The 23,885-nt window shown below is 37.7% G+C and overlaps 1 protein-coding gene across 1 annotated transcript in view; it reads left to right on the top strand.

Moving 5' to 3' along the window:
* DNAAF10 (dynein axonemal assembly factor 10) overlaps positions 1–21,577 on the top strand; it is a 22,739-nt gene extending 1,162 nt beyond the window's left edge. Inside the window, exons 2-8 of the mRNA XM_006729992.3 lie at positions 7,923–8,023; positions 10,033–10,163; positions 12,995–13,096; positions 15,228–15,343; positions 16,052–16,186; positions 18,783–18,880; positions 20,686–21,577. Of these exons, the coding sequence (XP_006730055.1) occupies positions 7,923–8,023; positions 10,033–10,163; positions 12,995–13,096; positions 15,228–15,343; positions 16,052–16,186; positions 18,783–18,880; positions 20,686–20,893 (891 nt within the window). The 3' untranslated portion in view covers positions 20,894–21,577. The remainder of the gene's footprint in view (positions 1–7,922; positions 8,024–10,032; positions 10,164–12,994; positions 13,097–15,227; positions 15,344–16,051; positions 16,187–18,782; positions 18,881–20,685) is intronic.
* The last annotated feature ends 2,308 nt before the right edge of the window (positions 21,578–23,885 follow it).

Below are 23,885 nucleotides of genomic sequence, written 5' to 3'. Positions count from 1 at the left end.
AAGCTAACTAGGCTAAAGTAGGAGTAGAGGAGGAGGAGGTTTCCAGAGGAAACAGCATCAGTGGAAGCTTGGGAAGGGGAGCAGACTTTGCAAGGTTTGTAGGTCATTTAAAAGATGTACCCCTTTTTAAATGGTACATCACTGAAGGACTTTTAGCTGGGTGTGCCAAGATCAAGTTTGCAAGTTTTGTGATGATCATTAGGGAAAGACTTAGAATAATGATTTTTTAAAAAGATTTTATTTATTTATTTGACAGGGAGAGAGACAGAGAGCACAAGCAGGGGGAGCAGCAGAGGGAGAGGGAGAAGCAGGCTCTCAGCTGAGCAAGGAGCCCGATGTGGGGCTTGACCCCAGAACCCTGGGATCGCGACCTGAGCCGAAGGCAGAGGCTTAACGGACTGAGCCACCCAGGTTCCCCAGAGAATAATGATGTTAACTAACATTCTTACACTTGTTTTTAAAATGCGTTGATTTTGGGTGATCAGCCATAATCAAGCAGTTAGGGTTGTAATAGACTACAGGGAAGGCTCCAGGGATTAAAAACTATGGAGAGAGTCTGCGTGGACGAGATAGGCATTAAACAGATAAAGGATGAATACAATTTCGACAGGCAAGCTTGGATGAGAAGGTATATAAGATCCCATCTCACTTTAAAGTTCTATGAGTGCCAGTTTTCTTGTTCAGTTTGTCTTTTCAAGCCAGGTACGCAGAGTTCCTAAACTTGGCTTGTTCTTTTCCACCTTGCCTTCTGTTGCTCACCAGTTAGCCCACAGGCACCTGTTGCTATTTTAGGGTCCAGTTCAGATTATTTATTTTTTATTTTTTTATTTTTTAAAGATTTTATTTATTTGACAGCGAGAGAGGGAACACAAGCAGCGGGAGTGGGAGAGGGAGAAGCAGGCTTCCCACGGAGCAGGAAGCCCGATGCGGGGACTCGATCCCAGGACCCTGGGATCATGACCTGAGCCGAAGGCAGACGCTTAACGACTGAGCCACCCAGGCACCCCAGTTCAGATTATTTGATTTAGGAAATCCCATCCTGATCCCCACACAAACTTCTTTACACTGCATTCCTCTGGTAATTATTATCTGCTCCAGAAATAAATAATTGTGTCCCATTTATCTCTAATTAGATTGTAAGCTCCTGGAGAGTAAGGATAGTGTCTATCATTAGTGTGGTTTGTAAGGTTCAGCCACTCAATAAATTACTTGTTAAAAGAATGAGTGAATGTATATCTGTAAAAGGATGTAACTTGGGAAATTTAAATATTGATTTGTTGATCATTAGTCAGCTGGCGTCAGGGTTTGAACAAATGGGAGACATTGGAATAGCAGACAGAAACTTACCGGTAAAGTATTAGGAACAAATACCAAATACCATCAAATTTCACCAGAGAGCATTTACCACTTGTGACTTTTTAAAAATAAAATATAATTTGTGTACATTTAAGGAATACACTTGTTCCACAAAGTGAAATAGTGCCCTTTGTCTCTATCTATTGGCAACCTACTATTTCAAGATACTATGTGAAAGAAGGACCAAAGATGCTTGAAAGATGAGTCCCTTCTTCTAAAGAGCCTCCTGTCTAAAGAGAGGGTTAAACTAATGCAAAAACACTTTTGAGAACTTAGATCGAGTGTGGCTGAGATGGTGCGATGGAAAAGGCTATGGGTGTGACAAAGGCTCAGTGATGCGCCACCCTTACTATGTGTGCATCGGGATCAGCCGAGTGTGTTCTGCTGCTGCTGCTGCTGCTGTTGTGTGTATGTGTGTTTTAAAATATTCATGCCTTGGTCCCACCTTAAGGAATTCTGATGCAGTGGGACTCTTGCGTCTACACTAGAGTGAGGCTTGGATATCAGTATTTTTAAAACTTCAATTAGGTGATTCTAACAGGCACCAGTGTTGACTACCATTGGGCTAGATGAATTATTGAAATCCTTGATTCTTCATTGTGGGACCACCTCAAGTCATGTGTTCCAAAGCCCATGCATCCAAGGTCAAAATGTGTGAAGGTTGCAAATGGGTCTTCGTTGATGGCTGCCTTCTCTTGTTACTAAAGACAGGGAGTGAGGGCCTTCATGTACAGTTGAGTAGTTTGCTCCATCACACACAGGGTGCAGGGTTCGAGGGAAAGCTGAAATCTATTTCTTTCTCATCAAACTCTGCAGGTGTGAGACTTCTCATTCTATAAAGAGCAGCTTTTCTCTAATTGGCACAAAGGACTAGGGGTGGCCCTGAAAAATGGAATCATAGTTGTGGATGTTTATACTGTAAAAATTAATAATAAGCTAATAAAGTTCTGCTTTTTTAGCTCCTGTGCCACTGAGTTCACTGCTTGTTACCATTTGGTTGACTAACCCTTTTAATGTTAATTAAAGTAGTGCCAGGATGTGGAGGAGGAAATACTGACAAGCTGTCCTAGACCCACCCACAGACAGAACAAGAATAGCTCTCATGGGAATTATCCATCATGGGCTTCCTTAATCATGTTCACTTACTGTAGCAAAGAAAACTAACAGCTAGGTCAAAAATGACCATCTATGATGTGTCATACAGCAAAAGTTATTAATATATACCAATTTTCTTTGTGGAACACATTTTGTAAAATCTTTTTAGCCAGTTTTTTTTTTTTTTTTTCCTAGCAAGAAAACTTTAAGTAACCCCTGGATTTTTTAAATCTTTCTTTTCAAAGGTAAAATATTTAACCAAAGCAGGGAGGGAGCCTTTTTATTAACTCTAAAAAATTGGCTTCACTCCAGTGCCCCTTCTTAAAGGTATTATGATTTCCATGAATATCTTAGCGAAAACACTCCTGCTTCTATAAGTCCCTTTGCCAGCGGAGCTCAGCCCTTCTCAGCAAACTGCAATCCTCACTGTCATGCGGATGTTAAGATGTTTATACATTTGAGGTTTTTTTTTTTTTAAGATTTTATTTATTTATTTGAGAGAGAGTACGAGCGAGGGAGTACAAGGAGGGGGAGCAGCAGAGGGAGAGGGAGAAGCAGACTTCCCACTGAGCAGGGAGCCCAATGCGGGGCTCTGCGGGGCTCGATCCCAGGACCCTGGGATCATGACCTGAGCTGAAGGCAGCCGCTTAACCGACTGAGCCACCCAGGTGCCCCTATATTTGAGTTATTTTTTTAATGTTTTTATATTTTGAGTTGAATTTGACTCTTGGCACAGCAGACTACTACTACCTATAAATCTCTCTTTATTTTTTTTGGTATAAGGAGAAAAAAGAACATGAGGGAAGCATAAATACCATATATTAACATCTTGTAAAGATATGAATGAAGGTAAAAACCAAAGGACACAAATCTGAAAGTAGGTTCAGTTTGTGACTATACCATTTTCCTCACCAGTCCATTTCAAGGTTGGAACATTTCTTTGGTACTTCTAATGACTCTCAGATTTATAGAATGGGGGCTACATACTAAACTTTATTTAATTGATTTACATGTAGGTCTGGGGGCAGCCTAGTTTAGTATAAAGAGCTTGGAGTCTCCCTGGCTCTAGGGACCTTGAGCAAGCCCAGTCCTCTGAACCTGTTTCCTCATCTGGAAAGGAGTGTTCCAAATACTTTGCTTGCAGTTGTGTCCTAGTCTGGAAGAACATCTAGAACACATCTGATCTATGTGTTCAATATATGGATGCTGTTTTCATCGCATATAAATGACACCAGAAACTATATGGTGTGTCATGTGAAAACATGGGAGAAATGAGAATATGGACTCCAGCAATGGTTTCTCTCTCCCCAGCACTAGGAATGAGAGGTTAATAATTAAGATATTCATTTATACTTTGATTTAACAAATGTTGAGCACCTACAAGGTTTTTAACAGATGGGACAAGGCCCCATTCTCATGATACTCATTCTAGAAAGGATGGCGGTAGAGTATTGAATAAATAAAATAATTTTATTGGTAAGTGCAATAAAGAAGGTTAAACAAGGTGAGTGATAGTGATTTGGGGGTTCCACTTCAGATTGGAGGAGCAGGGAAAACCTCTTAAAGGAGGTGACATTTAAACTGAAATCTAGATTAGGAGAAGGAAGACATGATGATCTGAGGGAAGAGCAGTTCAGGCAGTGGTAATAGTAAATGCAAATGTCCTGAGGTAGAAATGACTTTGTTGTGTCTGAAGAGCAAAAAAGAAAGCTGCAGATGTGGCTGGAGTGTAGTAGAGAGGAGAGAAGCAGGACATAAGTTCAGAGAATCAAGGCAAGATTCCAAAGAGCTTTGTACGTTTTGTCTACCACGGCTGTTGGTGCCACTCCTGTGAGTCTGAGCCTCTAAATGTAGATGCATTTTATTTCATTCCGTTATATTTCAGTAAAGACTGACTTTCAGAATTTGTGCAATGACAAATGTGGAAATACCTAGTATAGGCTCTGTTGTAATAGAGTGGTTCTCAGTTTGGTTTCTTTCCTTTTAAGGTAGGGATTCTCAGATGTGTTCAGGTGCCAGAATGTCTGAACATTGTGGTGCTGTTTTTGGAACTCCATAAAACATTGGAATAGGCAGTTCCAATTCTGCACAAAGAAGCGGTTTTCCAGTAGAAAAATCTGGCTATATTATCATACTGTGGTCTTTATATTACATGTAGTAACCATACATAAATTTTTTAAATCTTCATTTCCAGATTTTCTTACTGGTGTACATTTGTTAATATTTTCTAACAGGCAAGCTAAAAAAATATCCAAAAAAAACTTAAGTTTGAGAAAAACATATCCATTAGCTGTTTTAAGCTTGTGTGTGTGTGTGTGTGTAAATTTATGTTGGTACCTGAAGATCAGTGTGTTCCAGGAGCATAGTTTGAGATTCTCTGCTCCAAAGGGTTAAAAGGTAACAGATAAAGAAATCACATGGGGGGAAAGTTTTTGCTTCCTAAGTTTTTATTACCAGGAGTAAAATCTTCAAAGAACTATGTGTGTACTACAGGCACTGAAAGTAGAGGTTAGCTTTTACGGTAAAACTCTTCTGTGGCTTAGGAAGAAGAGATACCCCATCAGAGACCCCAGGGTATAGTGGAATTGTGGGAAGCAGAGTGCTTTAGGTGGTAGAAGAGGAGAAAACGGGAGACCGCTTTTCCCAGGTCTCTGACAAGAATTTTCCTGGCGAGTTAAATCAATACATTATGCAACCTCCCCACAGCTCCTAATCCCCTGAGTCCTTGGAACCATTTCCTATCCATCCTGCTGCTTACTCAAGAGGCCCATCTTCACCCTGTGCCTCTGACTGTGGGAGCTATGACTGGTGACTTCTTGCTTGGCGCACCCAGGCCCAGTGTGAGGCCAGTGGAGGAAGGAGCTGGTGTCTGTTTCATGAAGTTGGAACTCTGAATTACTTTAACCATAGAAACTGTGCCCTTATAGTGATTAAGGGCTATACCACTATTGATACATTATTTCAGTTACTTTTATTTGGGGGAAGTGGAGGGTGGGGAGCACATAAGTGATCTGTTGTTGGAAACTACTTTGTTAAACTGACAAAATTTTGATTCTTGGTGTTGCTGTGTTATAACTTTTATAAAATTGGAAAATACCTGAAATAAATGAATATCAGTTTTCTGAATAACTGAACTATCTTGGACCACAATATGCATTACAAAGAAAAATAATGATTCTGTGATTTTGTGCTTCTCATCAATGTGGTCTTTTATGACCATGTTATTATGGATGACTGCATTTGATTACTGGGCAATTCCAAGGAGGCTGTGAATGCTTTCTTATAGACCTGGCTACATAGTAACTGCTAATTTCTCCAGATCCCAAACAGTGAGAAAGCTCAACAGGCTGGGAGTTTCCAAAGCCCTGTACCATATAATATCTTTTGAGTCATGAAAGAAAAGTTTAGTTACCGTTTGTGTTAAGTGAATTTTATTTTCTTTTCCTTTGAAAATTGCTATGTATACTCTATATGGAAGTGCCCAGTCAAACATTGGAAGTGTCAGGGAAATTATTTTTTAAATTATATGAAACAGGCTAAACCCAGTAGGAGGGATGAAGATTGGCTCAGGAACTGAAAGGTTATAAGAAGAAATCTAGAAACTGGAGAACTCTGTGGAGAGAAAAAAGAGAAAAAAGTATATCCAGAATATTGTTATGTCAAAAAAAAAAAAAAGAAAATATATTATGGTCCTCCTTATGTTAAAGCAAACCTATGTATGCTTGTGAATGTGTAGGAAAAGGTCTACAAGGATGGGGATTACTACTGGGGAGCATCAAAGGGAAACTCACTTTTTGATGTTCAGTTTTTTGTTTGAATTTTTATAGGGAACACGTATTACTTTTGTACACACAAAATTTACAGTTTATAAGAGATTAAGTAAGAGGAATAGTTTCGGGCGCCTGGATGGGTCAGTCGTTGGGCGTCTCCCTTCCGCTCGGGTCATGATTCCGGGATCCTGGGATCGAGTCCCACATCGGGCTCCCTGATTGGCGGGGGGCCTGCTTCTCCCTCTCTCACTCCCCCTGCTTGTGTTCCTGCTCTCTCTATCTCTGTCAAATAAATAATAAAAAAAAGAGGAATAGTTTTGCCCTGTTGAGTCCAACAGTAAATGGGAGGATATAGGGCCAGAGTATGATGTCATCAGGCTTCAGGTAGCGGCCTCATCTGGTTCCATGTTGCCCAGAGTTCCCAGGGTTTAAGGCAGCAGCAGACTCCAGGAGGGACTTCAGTGGCCTGGGCAGGTGGGGTCAGGGTGGGCGGGGGCAGCAGAGAAACGGGAAGCATCAGGAAGTAAAAAGAGATTGGTGGAGGCCCCACAGAGGTGTGGGAGCAGGTGAGAGTAGCATAAGGCATGGACATATGTGGGAGGAGTCAGAGAGGAACTGATATTTTGATTGTAAACTCCTTGAGGGCATGGCCAGTCTCCTTCATGTTTGTATCCTATTCTGCCTAGTTCATTGATTTGCATTTAGTAGGAACTCATTAAAAAAAAATGCTAAATGCCTGAGTTGGGCAAATGTGTAAAGCTGTATGCTTCAAGCACTTTGCCTGTGGCAGGAGGGTTATTATATGATACCATTTCTAAGGACCCTTTTGGTGATATGGTCTATACATGGTTTCCATAAGCCGCATTTCTTTCTTTCTTTCTTTTTTTTTTTTTAAAGATTTTATTTGACAGAGAGAGACACAGCGAGAGAGGGAACACAAGCAGGGGGAGCGAGAGAGGGAGAAGCAGGCTCCCAAGGAGCAGGGAGCCCAATGCGGGGCTCGATCCCAGGACCCTGGGATCATGACCTGAGCCGAAGGCAGATGCTTAATGACTGAGCCACCCAGACACCCCCATAAGCCACATTTCTTAAATAGTGCATCGGTGTGTGGTTGTTTTACTAATGTGGTTATATGCAATACGGGGAGCAGTTGCTTTTTAAACGTCAAAATACTGGCTAATCCATACCAATAGCAGTGCCATTGGTACTCACGTGTATACAAATCTCTCTGCATTGATAAGGTCCCAGAGAGAATAGGGACATAAACATTCTCAGTTTATAGGGTTCTGCAGAGGAAACTATAAGAGACACATAAACATTTTTGTTCCTGTAGCCATCTAGAAAGAATAATATCTTCATTATGTTCTCATTTCTACTGAGGATCTTAAGAATAGCACATTAAATGCTAAAATTTTCATATTTGCAAACCAATGGAGATGGTATATTTGTCAGCATTTGAATGTCTCATTAGTGAGATGAGAGGAAAGGCAAAATTAAAACTCATTCTCTTTGACAGTTACATACTTTTAAACTATAGGAAAGTGACTAGAGGAAATGCATGATAATTTTGATCAGAAAATGTTTTAATTGCTTTTTTTATTATGTGTCTTATTTAAGTCCCATAATAGAGCCATAAATATCATGAATTATAAATAGCTGCTTACATAAATAATGTATCCTCTCTCCCTCCCTTCTGTCAAGATTGAAAAGGCCAAACCCATTAAATGTGGAACATTTGGTGCAACATCTTTACAGCAGAGATATTTAGCTACTGGAGATTTTGCTGGAAACCTTCATATATGGTAAGATTATTTAATCAATATTAAGACATGAGGTAGGCCATTTCTTTGATAGTCGTGTTGCTCTTCCTCTGAAAGGGAGAATTCTAATTTTAAAATGTTTCTTGTTCAATTTTAACTATTTATAAAAATGCAAGAATTGTCTTTTAATACACATTTCTAGATTTCATATTCAAAATCCTTTTAAAAATACTGTTTTTCTTTAGATATTTTGAATAATGTTACCAATATTTATTTCCATACCTGCTGTTTGGTGCTAGCATTTAATACTTTATAAGTGTACATAAAGGGCTCTTCCCCACACATGTGTAACACAGAAAAGTTCAATATTGTTAACATATCAACAAGACAACTGGCATTACAGAATGACATACTGAATTTTTATTTGTTTTAATTTTTTAATGTGTAACTCTCAATTCATTAAAAAAAATTTTTTTTTAATACTTTAGCTAACATCTAAGCACAACTTTTTAGGAACATATCTGTTGAGCAAATCAATATAAACCTGTTATTAATGAACAAAACCATAATTATGCCAAATGTTTGTAATTTTCATGTTCTACCTAGAGTTATTTCCTCGTATTTAAATTAAATTGCAGGGACTGATATTTCTCCTTAATTACTTTTTAAGAATATCTCTTAAGTGTTTAAAGTATACATAGTAATGTTCTAGAAAGAAACTATCTTCTCTGTCTCATGTTTTCTAAGGTGACCTTTCTTGATTCTCACTTAGAATCTGCTGCTTTGTAATTGAATTTCTCTGACATATTTATCTTAGAATCACAATATAAAACAGAATGAAGCTATTTTAACTTCCCTTTGCTTTAACTGCTTAATACTTAAGTTCGCATCTATTAGAATACATCGGTTCTTACATGCTATGTCATATACTTTAAAAGAAATCGGGAGAGACCAGTCTGATTGTTATTTTTAAAAATAACATATTTCAGTATAGGAATATGCAAAAAATACAACTGTTGACTGTCTTTCTAATACAGTTTCCTAGTATAGTTACAGGTATCACTGACTTAACTATCATTGTTAAGTTTTACAGTTTCATGTTATAAAAAGCAGTGTTTTAAAGTCTGTAAAAGCAGTGAAAAAGTTCTTTTAAGTAGAATCTCAGCCCTGTTTAGATTTTACTAATAAATCTTGGCCTAGTAATAAGTTGGGATTACATTTCATGAATAGCTACATTAATTTTTTTTTAAAGTGTAGATTATCAAAAACTGACCTGTTAAAGAGAAACGTGGTTTAGAAGCTCTAGTAGAAAAAAGGCAGGAGAAGGGGTATATTAACATAACCTACTTGAGCCATTCATCCCCCTTCCATATTGGGTATTCTCAGACACTCATAGTAGTGGGTACTTTCCTGCATTCCTTTCTCTTAACTAACCTAGATTTAGACAAACTTACCTTTGTTGTGACCAGCATGATGATACACTGAAAAATATGTAACGAGAGGAAACTAGTATGGAATTTAGTGAGAAAATAATACATTATAAAGGAAGAAATGTATACAAAGTAAACATTACTCATATTTTATCCTTCCAAAAGATCTCAAGATCAGACTACCAAAGCCTATTTTGGAAAAACATTCTGAATTACTTTGAATTTACTCTGTGTTTAAAGTAGTGATTATTAGATTTCAGTGAACCAAAGGGTCAGCAGATTTGGGGCTCCTCATCCATTATATCTGGGGAGGAGCCCAGGAATCTGCATTTATTATCAAGCTTGCCTGGTAAGTCATGTGCAGAGGTCCTAGATTATCTCTGAGAATTACTAAGTGGGCTCAGGACATAGAGTTCCAAGTTGAATGATGACAGTTCTCATTGAGGGCTCGAAGAAGCTAAAGTGGAGAGAAGATATTGGAAGTAAATGTATAAATTACCTTCATAGCAAAACCCTTATTTTTAAACAAAAATCTAAATATGGTATGCATTCTTAAATTTCAGTAGTGAACTAAATGTTTGGGACCATGGAGTAAGTAGGAAGCTGTGTTCTTTTGTCTAGGAATTTGGAATCTCCAGAGATCCCAGTATATTCCGTAAAGGGCCATAAAGAAATTATAAACACCATAGATGGTGTAGGTGGACTGGGAATCGGGGAAGGCGCACCGGAAATTGTGACTGGCAGCCGAGATGGTAAGTTAAAGTATTCTATGTATTTCAAAAAATTTTTTTCTTTAGATAAATCTTTATGCAACAGTATATCTTTTCTTATGGAAATCGACTTCGGTAGCCATGACTCCCTAAATCTAACTGTACTTTTTTAATAGGCAAGTTTAATTGCATATCCCTCAATTGCCTCAGACTTGTGGATGTTTTGAGATAGAGGCATAGCACTTACTATTTTAGCTTTGAGCTAGTTCAACTACTAACAACCATAGTTTCTTATGAACTTTGAAAGATTTAAAATTTCTTTACAGGTTTTTGAGGCAGCTGACAATATAAGGTGGGTGGCAGCTTTTCACATTTTGGCGGGGGAGGGACAGAGGGAAAGAGAGGGAGAATCTTTTTTTTTTTTTTTTTTTTAAGATTTATTTATTTGTCAGAGAGAGAGCACAAGCAGGGGGAGCGGCAGGCAGAGGGAGAAGCAGGCTCCCCGCTGAGCAAGGAGCCCGATGTGGGGCTCAATCCCAGGACCCTGGGATCGTGACCTGAGCCAAAGGCAGACGTTTAACTGACTGAGCCATCCAGGTGCCCCAAGAGAGGAAGAATCCTAAGCAGGCTCCATGCCCAGTGCAGAGCCAAACACAGGGCTCAATCTCATGACTCTTGAGATCATGACCTGAGCCGAAATCAAGACTCGGATGCTTAACTGAGTGAGCCACCCAGGCACGCCTCGCTTTCTTTTTTTAAAAAGCAGAATTAGTACTTGTGAAAATTGTCATGTTGATAGCTGGTTGAACATCGAAGTTCTGTGATCCTTCCACTGAGCATTGTAGAAAGATCCAAGGGCACCAACACTACTTTTCTACCCTGTGGTGACTAACAAGGGACAGGTCTATTGGTGTTCAAAGATGTTCTGAATGACTGTAAAAGGAGTCAGAATTTGTTGCTTCATGATGGGTACATAAAAAATTTGGTACCTTCTTGGGTTTGGCTAGTTTTTTTTTTTATGTTATGTTAATCACCATACATCATTAGTTTTTGATGTAGTGTTCCATGATTCATTGTTTGCGTATAACACCCAGTGCTCCATGCAGAACATGCCCTCTTTAATACCCATCACCAGGCTAACCCATCCCCCCACCCCCCTCCCCTCTAGAACCCTCAGTTTGTTTCTCAGAGTCCGTCGTCTCTCATGGTTCATCTCCCCCTCCGATTTCCCCCTCTTCATTCTTCCCCCTCCTGCTATCTTCTTCTTCTTCTTCTTTTTTTTTTGGCTAGTTTTTAATGGCTGCTCAAGACCATGAGGAAATTGTTTTAAAAGAAAAGTGAGATATATTTTTCTAACAGTTATTCAAAAGTGTCTGTGTTTTAGAAATCAGTTATTCCTTTTAATCATTAAAGCACTATGAAAAATGTGAGGAAAAATAGCATTCAATCTACCACAGTAGCATAACCCTTAGATTTGTTTTCCTTTCCAGTCTTATATACAATTTTGTATAGTTGTCAGTGTGGATATGATTTTTGTCTTTTTTTATTTTGTGTTTTGTCATATGCAAATGTTGCTGTTTCCATCATTACCATTCTAATGACTATGTAATATTCTATCCTATGGATGTATCACAGGTGTCCTTAACCATGTCTTTGTTAAGCATTCAGTTTGCTTTAAGTTTTTGTTTATTGTTTTGGGAGAGTGACTTCAAAATAATGAAGGAATGAGTATCATCATGTATATAACTTCTTAGAATAAGCATATTTTGTGATTTTTAAAATTTATTTTCAGACTTTCCAAAGTACCCATGTACATTCTGAGCTACAGTAGATGAGGTGGATTTCCAGTCTACCCTACCAGCATTGATTTTCCTTTCCTCCTCTAATTTTATAGATAAAAATAGTAGTCCATTCCAATTTGTGTTAATTTCTTTCTATATTTGTTTATCAGTTAGTTTTGCTTTGTGAATTGTCTGTTTATGTTCTTTGCTCATTTAACTATTGCAAATTTCATATGAATTTTATCAGTTTGTACGAACCCTCTAGAATAATATAATAACCTCTTGTCACATTTGTGAGAATTTTTTTTCTCCTTAAAGTAGGCTTTTTAATGACCGACTTTATTTTATCCTTGGAGATAAATCTAGTGGGATATCTCCCCTTTTCCTGAGTTTATTATCTCTTTTAAGGATTTTTTGCCCTTTTCCTGTTCTCTCTTAAGTACTTGCCTTTTAGCCATTTTATTAAATGCATTTGTATTTCTCATAGGCAGTGATGAGTTTAGTTAGTAGTCCTGCAATTTGCATTAAAAGGAGAAGCATTGAGAAGAAATATGTGTTAATTTTATTTAATATTTCCCTCATCTCTATTGCCACAGGGAAATTAAACTTAATTGTATGTGAGATAGTATTCTAAAACCCCATATAAGAAATCATAAATGTAAAAATTAGACTGTTCATCTGTAGAAGAAAAATGGCAATGATTATAGGGGTAGTATGGAAAAAAATTAAAATGACACTGATATTATTCTAAATAAATAGTACATTAGGTTTAGGCTCAAAGAAAGACATGATCTGAATTAATAACATTTGTGTTTCCCTTGTCAGTCATACCTTGTTGATAACTTCAGAACAGTTGTTGGCTTTTCTGTGTATCTATTAACTTGGAAATCAAGTCCGACAGTAACATATGGGTTATATCTCTGATATTAAATACAACTTGCCCAAGTAGAAGTCAGAAATATGTGAATATTTTTCAAGTGTTATATTATCTATAATATGGCCATATACACAGGAAGTCATAGGAAGAGAATGCAGAAAATAAATGTCATCAATCACTATTGAATTTTCCCAACTCACTTGTATGCATAACAGGAACTGTGAAGGTGTGGGACCCAAGACAAAAAGATGATCCTGTTGCTAATATGGAACCTGTACAAGGAGAAAACAAGAGAGACTGTTGGACTGTGGCATTTGGTAAATTATTGAAGAACCTTGCATTTGAGGTATCAGATGGTAAAAAGCACAGTGCTTTAAGAAATTCCCGATAGTCTCATTACAGTCTGTTTTGTGGATTATTCTGATAGTTTATTGAGGCAAATAGAGATGGTGGTTAATGTCAGCCTCCAGGGCCTAGGTTTGAATCCTCCCTTTGTTATTTCTTGGCTGAGTGAAGTGGGCAATTTACCAAGCTTCTCTGTTCCTTAGTTTCTTCATTTATAAAGTGGAACTAATAATAGAATTTACCTAATAGCATTATGAGGATTCAATGAATTAATACAGGTAAAGTGCTTAGAATTGTGCTTAAATTATTAAGTGCTCAAAAATATTTGCTACTATTATATACTTCTGTTTAACTAGATAATGTTCACCTAGTTTAGAGCCAAATGCCATTAATGGAGCTAAGCAGTTTCAAATGCTCAAATGTGACCTAACAAATCTTACATTATATGCTACACAGAGGATGTTTATTTTCTAGAACATAGTTATGCCATTACAGAATTATTTGTTATAATTTGATAACTGTGTTCTTCTGTTACTATACTTAAAATGAATATTGACCTTATAGGACTAATTGATGTATGCCCTAGTATCTCTTACTGAAAGCCATAATTAAAATAATTTTTGCTACTAAAGGATATGGGTCATACTTAGTTTGAAACTTGTATGTTCTTTCTTCTTTTTCTTAGTATAACCCTGTGTAGATAACAGACATTAAAAGTGTGATTTAACAGTACATGTGAACTGTTTAACTTCCATATGTTATTTGAAAATTGCACTATTATTTAATCAGAGGAAAGTTTTAGGTTTCCAATTTTCTTGTATGGGAATTACTGAGTTTGTATGTTATGAGCAATAATATATAAACTAAGCATACGTACACTTTGGGGAGAAATTTCAGGATTTTTATTTAGAATCATCTAAAATTTGATATAATAATTAAAAAGTAATTACCTGTGGGTCCATTAATGTCTTTCATCTTTGATCTAAGGGACATAAGTGCAGTTTTAAATTTGGGACATTGAGTTTGAAAACCAATCCATTGATCTGACTCTTCTATGAATGTCAAGTATGTCCAGAATACTGTGGACATGCAAAGGTGAGAGAGATTCCTAGTCTCGCCTCAAGAAGCTTATAGTTTAGTAAAGAGGGCATGATATCTACACTAATTATAGTACAGGGTAGGAGTGATAAAAGGTCAAAAGAGGTGTGGATGCATATAGAAGGAATCTCGAGGGAGAGATGGCTATGGAGGAAGAATATTTTGACCTCAGACCAAGTATATATAGGATTTGAACCACTGAAATTGGGAGGAAATGTCAAGCATAAGGAGTAGCCTGAAATGTGCCCAAGAAAGTATGTTGAAGGAAATAGTGGTAGGGGTAGCCTTAAAGAGGTCAGAAGTGTTTCGATAGCGTGGAGGCTGTGCAAATCTTTGGAGGTTTTTGTGAGGATGAGATGTGACTAGAGCTTTAAGAAGATCAGATTGGTGCTGTGTAATCTGGAGAGATGAGTGCCAGAGGTACTCCAGAAAACATCCTCGGATCCAAGGAGGATGAGGCGAACTATAGATTATAAACTTACTGCAGGTGCGATCATTCATACAACTAAAAATATATCACAGTGTGTTACAACTTATTTCAGATTTCCTTGCAAAGATAACACCAGACAACATTTTGCAAAATAATGAGTTTTAAAGTAGTTTCTATTCACATTCAAATATAGTTACTGCCAAAGAAAGCAATTGAAGCATAGCTGTATTTATTCTACCAAACCTGCTATGTTTGAACTGTAATTGACTTGTTAGTCTGTGGATATGGTAGAGAAAGAACATTTACTTTGAACTTAGACTCCAGTGAGCACTTTCACTTACCCCTTCAATAGAGAATCTCAGCAAATGAGCTTTTTCTTTAAAAAACAATATTAGATAACCAACTTAATAATCTTGATGTCCTGTCAGGATTAGCAAAACGAGATTCTACCTAGTGTGATTTTTTTTTTTTTTTGGGGTGTGATTTGGTACAAGTTATATGTGTAGTTTTATAACATTATTTTAGCAGCCTTCAAATGAGCATTTAAAAGATCTGCGATGTATCTTGATTTCCAGGCAATGCTTATAATCAAGAGGAACGTGTTGTTTGTGCTGGCTATGACAATGGAGATATCAAACTGTTTGATCTCAGAAATATGTCATTGCGGTGGGAGACAAACATAAAAAATGGGGTAATGTACATTTGGGTTCTTTATAGTTTGAGCATGTTTTTGTCCACCTCTGAACTACTTCAGAAGGAGAGCGCCTCTAATAACTCATCTTGTACAGCTCTTCTGCCAATGGTTTTTAACTCTTGGGGCTGTGCAGCCCTTTGAGAACTTAATGAAAATCATGGATCCTCTCTTCAGAAAGTGAACACATACTTAGATGTGGTATGACAGTCCCTGGTGAGTCACCAGCCCTTGTGGCCTATCTGTGGACCCCTGTGGGCTATGCAGTGTGATATTAAAATGAGCTAGTAAGAGGCCTTTTTTTTCTGTTAATATTAGAAAGCTTGAAATAGTAATAGCCTCCCCAAGTACTTTCAGATTTTTGGGTCCTGAGTTGTATACCTTTAGTGAAGAATGTGGTTCCTTCCTGTTTTCTAAAATCAGCTTTGATTGTACTATATAAAATAATTATGTAATAACAGTAAAAAATTATATGGCTTTCCAAATTAATCTGCCAGACAGGGGAACTCAAGATGGTTTTGTTGATCCTATGAACCAAGAAGAAATTTTTTCAGTTAGAAGTATTTGATGTATTAATTCTCAAAACATAAAATGATTAATTAAATGCTTTCACATGAGCTGATAATTTTAAAGTTGTTTTACTTAGTTTAAAAGAACCTCCTGAATAGTAATCATTAGGCCATCAATAATAAATATTTTCTATTTCAGGTATGTAGCTTGGAGTTTGACAGAAAAGACATAAGTATGAATAAGTTGGTAGCTACATCACTGGAAGGAAAGTTTCATGTTTTTGATATGAGAACACAGCATCCAACGAAAGGTTTTGCTTCTGTTTCAGAAAAGGTAAATATGAGGGAAATGTCTTTCTATGAAGAGGAATGTTCATAGCTTGTTTTAGACTAATAAATAGAATTAGTCACCAAGGTTCCTTCCAGGTCTTTATATGAAGGGAGCTATTTTTAGTATATTCTTGTGGGAACTTGACAAGTTTTTCTGTGCAGAGAGTACTTTTCCAAAGTTTATCAGTTTTAGATTTATTGATTATAATAAAGGCCTCAGTTGGCTAAGAATCTTATTTTGTAGTTTAGGAACAATCACAAGACAACTAGCTAATGCTAAGAATTGGATCGACGAAACCTAGCCTAGTGTTTTCTAATAAATATATTTGTGTTAATACCTAATTATATACTTTTCAAAACATATCAACATATATACCTTATGTCATTTCATCACATTTTATTTTATATTCTGGTTTGCTATATTAAGTGAAATTATTTAAAGCGTCAATCATGGGCACATAGTAGGTTCAAAAATATTAGTCATTTACACATACATACATACTTTACCTTGTTCCAAAAGTATTTGAGGTGGCTTAGAAGGAAACATACAATGTTACAACATCAAAAATAGATGAAGAAAGCAGAGCATAGGGAAAATACTGGTTAAAAAAAGAAAAAAAAAACAAGATGAAGAAGCCTGGAGTAAGAGGACTGCATAAGATTAAACTGAAAGAGCCTGTCATTGGCCAGAGATGGGCTGGGAATGTGACTCTGACTTCCTTGAATGTGAAAGTAAAGATCAGTTACAGGGGCGCCTGGGTGGCTCAGTCATTAAGCGTCTGCCTTCGGCTCAGGTCATGATCCCAGGGTCCTGGGATTGAGCTCCGCATCGGGCTCCCTGCTCCACGGGAAGCCTGCTTCTCCCTCTCCCACTCCCCCTGCTTGTGTTCCTGCTCTCGCTAACTCTCTCTCTCTGTCAAATAAATAAATAAAATCTTTAAAAAAAAAAAAAAGAATCAGTTACAGATTTGTAGTTTCCATAGATTAAAATATATAAGTTGCTCAGGAAATAAAAATTTACTCTCTTGTTCTCTCTCCCTCCATTGTGGATTCAGTAGTACTTCTCAAACCTTCCTATTTTGTCTTACTTTGTTGTTACTGTTAATTATTATTATTACTGCATATAAATTGCTGTCACTGCCTGATAAACTAAATTCTTAAGGTAGCTATAAATTGCAATATTGTTTGCCTTCATTATCTCAGAATATAGTTAAGTATCTGTCAACAACCTAAAGCACTTTATTAAATTTTCCCTTATGCAATTATAACACATGTCTCATCCAGTATACATATTTTAAGGTTTTATGATTTATTTGACAGAGAGAGAGAGCACAAGTAGGCAGAGTGGCAGACAGAGGGAGAGGGAGAAGCAGGCTCCCGCTGAACAGAGAGTCTAACGTGGGGATCGATCCCAGGACCCTGGGATCATGACCCAAGCCGAAGGCAGACGCTTAACCAACTGAGCCACCCAGGAGCCCCTCATCCAGGTTATTTTAAGAGGTCATGTCCCCTCTTGCTTTTTGTGTTTTTTTTTTAATCAGCTTTCAGAAGCAAAAGAGAAGTTTAAACTAGGAAACAAATTGAAATAGGTTTTAACCGCTTGAACCCATTCACTTGAGGACTCTTACACACTTAAAGGGTGTATTTTGAGATACGGGGATTTTAATCTGCTAATGGTAATCCTTTTACAAGACTATTAAGTCAAATGCCAAGACTAATCACTCACTGAAATGTGAAGTGTCTAAGAATGATTTAGATTTAGCTGGTCTCACTGTTTCTGCAAAGCAGAATCTTTCCTCCCTCCTTCCATCTCTCTCCTCCCTCCTTCCCCCCTCTCCCTCTCCCTGCCTCTCTCCATCTCTCTCTCTCAAATTCCTTGCAGTGAGTATTACACCATTAACACTGATTTACTAGCTGTTGTTGAGGTGCTAACAAGCTGTTAACCTTCCATTTGCCATTTTTGTCTTTTAGTTTAATGTGACTGATAAAGACCCTGGCTTATTATGACCTTAAAACACCATCTATAAGCCCTTGTAGTCCTTATTTTGAAGATTAGACAAGTCAAATGGTATCAATTAAAGATAAGGCTTTAAGTTAAAATTCATTCTGTATATGGGAACTTTTTGTAGTTCCCACTCAGTTTTCTGGGAACCTGAAACTCCTGTAAAAAATAAAGTCTGTTTTTTTTTTTTTAATTCAGTATCCTTTTTTCCCCTTAGGATGAAGTACATGTTTTTGCATTTTGAGTTTTTCTTCTCCCTCAGAGTGAGCTAGAGATACTTAAATGTGTAAAATCTATTTGCATCATTTATATGGTACTATAAACTTACATGGACTTTTAATCTGATAACATTTTTTTTAATCCAGTAGAACTTTGTTTCATAAAGCAATAAAGAAAAATGATGCTTTTCTTAATTTGTGATGGACTCCTATAAATCTCTGTAGCCCTTACAAAGAGATGTGCCAGAAATACTTTAATTACTTCTATAACAGTTGAAATTATAGTAGTAAAAAAATTTTTTTACAGAGTTTCTCTTCTAGGGCAGTCTTTGTTTATCATATAAATGTAAAAACTAGTTATGTGCCTCTCGCCTCTGTAGGCTCATAAATCGACTGTGTGGCAGGTCCGACACCTGCCACAGAACCGAGAGCTCTTTCTGACAGCTGGAGGCGCCGGCAGCCTTCACCTCTGGAAGTAGTAAGTCTCTGCCTGTGAACATTGCTCCTTTTTAAGTTACTGGTGGGCGGAAAGTAGGATTGGATTGAACTTTGTTGTCTTTCTTCCTCCTTTGACTCAGTTCATTTTGATATGATTTTAAATTAAATGGTATTACCTAAGTATTATTTTTGTCAGCTTTTTAAAAAATTAATATACTTATTTTACACTTAGTAAATATTAACCTTCTTTTGACACACTAAATATATTTGTCGTTGTAGTTGTGTCTTCCATTTATCAGGGTAGCTTAGGAATAGTCCTTTTCATAGATGAAAATCATGGTTTTTGCTTGTTTTTTATTGATGTTGTTTGTTTTTGTTTTTCCGTTTTGTTTTTGATATGAAAAATGTGACCCAAGGCTTTTGTGAAATATTACCATCTGGTCGTTAGAACACTACCTCTAGAGAATAGGAAAAGGGTTGGAATTCTTAATTTTAGATCCTGATAGTTTACTTGCCCAAGTTCAGATACCATCGTTATGAAAGAGCCTGAAGAGCGCTGAGGCCCCTGGTGGGTCTCCAGGAAAAGCCTGGTCATTGAGTTTGCTTTCTGTGTGCTGTGGGCAGGCTGGGCTACGGCCATAGCGGTGCCCGGAATCCCACATGCCCTAAGGTGGCACATCGAGGCCAGCTGCTCATTTAAAAGGCCTGATAAAAGTTGAGAGTGAATGGTGTTTCTTTCTTCATAACTCAAGGAAAAAAGTCCAACAACACAAGCCCACAAATGAAAGATATTTCAAAAATAAAGTTCGATTAATGATGTAAAAAGAAAAACATCTTCAGCATGGCTGGGACTTTCACATTTGCAAAATACGTGTCTATTTATTAGCTCCTTTTAGAAGCTAGCAGGGAGGCTTATAAACGGGGCTACATTTGAAAAGTGTTAAGGTATTTAGGCATCCAGCTGACAAAAAACTGAGAGTGAATGCGTTAGATCAAGACTGTATAGTTTCTGTGAGTAAAAACCAGAGGAAAAGTTTTAAGAATTCTGGGAGAATGCCCGGTAGACAGACTATTTGGTAACTTCTCTTTTCCTAGTATCTTGCCCATCATCCTTCCCTGATTCTTCCAGCCCAGTCTGCACTCCCCATTAGGCTCGCCTATCTCCTTAGTTAAGCCATGCAGCAGCACATCACTATTCTGCCTGGTGACCAAACTCCTTGGGCTGCTTCCTTGAAGAGCTGCTTTCAGTTTTCTTTGTAATCCACATATGGAGTTGTATTCCATGTGATGTGCAAACACTTTCGCAGCTAGAATTTTTGATGATTGTATAAAGTGGGGTCTTGTATGTAATTAGAGATTTGAAGCTTATCTCAATATGAACTTTAATCCTTACCAGAACAGATATCTAGTCTAATCTTCAAATTGGTTTGGAGATTTGCTGCTGGAATATTATACCATCAAAAGAGATTTGGTTTAAGTAAAATGATATTTAGCTTTATTTCCATTTGCCAGTCTCCCTTGGTAGTAATGCAATTAATTTATAAATATTATGGAGCACACAAGAGTTCCTAGAACATCTCATCTAGTTAATTCAGAAACTGTTTTTTGAATGAATGGACCCCAACGTGCTTTTTGTGTGTGTATTTGAAACACACACACACATACATTCTCTTTATTGTTGTCTCTTTATTTGTATAAAACACAACATTAGAAAGATTATTTAAGTATTTGTCAGTTGCAGTAATCAACAGAGAAGTAAAAATAGAGTTACTGGACTATATGTATATAAACACAGTGTGGAGAATGCTAAGATTTCTCTCCTTACCACTCTGGTCTTATTTGCAGCGAATACCCTATTCAGCGGTCAAAGAAAGATTCTGAGGGAGTAGAGATGGGAGTTGCAGGCTCGGTCAGCCTTCTGCAGAATGTCACCTTGTCTACCCAGCCCATTTCCAGTTTGGACTGGAGTCCAGATAAAAGGGGTCTCTGCATCTGTAGTTCATTTGATCAAATGGTAAGAGTACTGATTGTTACAAAACTCCATAAAATTTGATCTGAAGACTTAGGACTTGAAACCTTCCAGAGGAATGCTCCTAGTATTTAGAACGGGCGCTGGGATCCTCTGACCCTCACTGAACAAAGCTGGATATGACTGATGAAAACAGGCCCCAGATGCATACGTCCAGACTAGCCTCTCTCTGGGTGTGAAACACCGAGCGGCGTGTTCCGGTGACCAGACCCGGACCTGGTTTGCTGCAGTGCGTGGAACACCACTCTCTCCGGCTCTGCTCATCTCCCCTCCATTTCTAAGAAGAAGTTGTTACATGTCTATAATTAAACATATTTTAAATTTGCTCTCCATCCCCACAGTTACATAGTTTACCATAATACCTGGTTTAAAATAGTTCTAAAAGTACTGTGAATTAACCTTCATAAATATACTTTGAGAGATTTCAGTGTTGTTAAGTTTCTGTAAAGAATATTATTTTATAAAATCCCAAAATGGCATGGTCACACTTAACTGTTTTCAGCTGTACAACTCATAAAATGAAATATTACTTACCAAGTGAATATTTACAATGACCTCTTTTTACTTAAAAAATAGGAGTCAAATTAAGACTTTTGGTTATTGACTGGTAAGTGATGTTGAGATGTATAAGATTATGGGGGTTTTCTAGCCTTATTTTTTGTCAAATCTTTTCATATATTTTATGAATAAATTTGTTTTTGAAATCTGTGGAAGCTTTGATTCTGTTAATTTAACAGTAGTAATAAAGCCAACACCGTCACATCTTTGCTTTATAAATGCTTAATAAGTACCTCTTCATTCACTTTCTTTAATGCTCACCAGATCTTTTGCTCAGCTCAGAGGCATTCACTTTCATTAAGCTACCCTCCCTCACTCCTCAGCTCAGGAGTCAGCCACCTAAAACATTTGTAATATGTAAGAATCCAGTGACTTCATGGGTTCTTGGCAAGTCACTAGTTTGGAATATTAAATTCAGAAAATTAACCTTTTAAAAAATCCCCAAGATGTTTTTTGCTGTGGATATAATTATGGAAGTAATAATTAAATTGAACTTAAAGCCTGTACCTGCTGGGATTTGGTTGGTTGTTTTTTTCAATTTTCAAAGAAAAATAAAAAAAATTGTGAAATTCTCTCTTAGAAAACTTGTATTTGGTGGTGTAATTAGAGAGGTTTAAGTCAAGAACAATAAATACTTCCATTTCATTAAATCTAAGATGTCATCGATTGTAAGATGATCTTCAGCCACTGAGAAAGGAAAACGCTGTCCCTGAAGCTCATACATACTTTTTACGACGCAGCATTTCTTTAATGTTCATTGGATGTTCTTTTAAACTTAGAAATATGTTTTTCCTTGTGCATCCTTATAAAGGAAAACATATAAAATAAATTTGGTATGGTATGCCTCAGATTTCTGATTCAGAGTGTGATCCTTCTAAATCGCCTTTTCATGTTTTTCTTACAGTATTGTCCTTTGTACCATAAAAAATGTTGGTGACGCGGCCTTTCTTTGAAACATGCTTCTCTGTTGTCTTCAGTTAATTGACACTTAATCTGCAAGTTTTGGTATACACGTGCTGGCGGTGACAACTGTCATGATTGCTGCCTGGCTTACCAAAGGACCGTTTTCAGTTGTCTGTTCCTGGGTCACAAATCATCACAAAACTTAGCATCTGTGCTCCGTGCAGCATCAGTCAGGCAGCCTGAGGATCTGTCTCCAAGGTGGCATTCAAGTTGTCAGCTGGGACCTCAGCCAGGCTGAGAACCAGGGGCCTCTCCACATGGTATGTGCTTCCTCAGAGCAGTGGTGGCTGGGTTCCAAGGATGAGCATCCCAAAAGAGAAGGCCAGGTAGAAGCAATATCATTTCTTAATGGCCTAGCTTCATCACTCACTTAGCATCACTTTTGCCACACTCTGTTAGTTGAGGGAGTCACAAAGTCCCCGTCCCTCCCCAGTTCAAGGGGAGGGGACATAAATTCCACTTCTTGATGGGGGCTGGGCTAGGTTCTGGGAGAGTATGTGAGACTTAAAATAGTGTGTCCACTTTTGGAAGATACAATCTGGCTTGGTGAGATTACAGGATGAATCTCAATTTCAAAGATGTAAAAATGGGGGAGGAGGGTGATGGGCTGGTTAGAATTGATGAAATTTGTTACTTGGAATGCAGCTCTCCTGTCCCACTCATCTGCTTACACCCCTCCCTGCCCCTACCTTATTGCAGCCATTACTAATCGCTCATGGTACTAATTTTCTCTGAGTCTCACAAGCTTTATCATACAACTAGGAGCTACTACCCACTGTTGGCGATACCCTAATGGAGTTCAGCTAGTCTCCTGGACCAGGCATTACTTCATTGTGGACTCCCTCAATCCTTGGTGCTGTTTTTCAGTATGCCAAGCAATGATGAGAATGTCCTGCACTAGACCATATAAACCAATCGTGCAAAAACAAAATGGCACTTCATTTGTATGCCATGAGAAGTGAGTCTCTTAGCTACCACAATGCTTAGGTTCGCCAGCTGGTATACCCTCTGTGCCAACTTAGCCGATGTGCTGTATTGTTCTGAAGGCTTCCTGTGAGGGTCGAAGTAGAAGCAGACATTTAGAAATAATTAATCTGGACCTTGGTGAAGCCTAAAAACCCAACTCTGGGCAGTGAAGCCCTTGGATATTGTGTCCATTTTTGTGTACTTGTTTCCATCCTTCTGTAGCACAAACATGTAGCACTTGGCTAGGAATGGTGGTAAATTATCCAATATTTTGGTAAAGAGTTCCCTGGAATGACTTTCTGGGATCTCGGCCCTTCCAGGCAAGTGCTACTTTGTAAAGACATGTTTTTCCTTTGGTCACCAGACTGTCCTGTAAAGTAGGTGAAGCAGCAAATAGGCTTTGGATAGAAGGCTGGTTTGTGCAACCTGCGTATAATATCTCAATCTGCATTCAGTTGCTCTGGCTAGTTTGGAAAATAAGCAGGCAGTTGGCTTTTAGCTATGTTACTTAAAAAGGACTGGTTGAGGG

The sequence above is a fragment of the Leptonychotes weddellii genome, chromosome 10, assembly GCF_054177405.1.
Source record: "Leptonychotes weddellii isolate Sample4059 chromosome 10, ASM5417740v2, whole genome shotgun sequence".
Lineage (NCBI taxonomy): Eukaryota > Metazoa > Chordata > Mammalia > Carnivora > Phocidae > Leptonychotes > Leptonychotes weddellii.
Note: the sequence above shows the minus strand (reverse complement) of the source record. Positions and strands in the feature narration are given on the sequence as shown.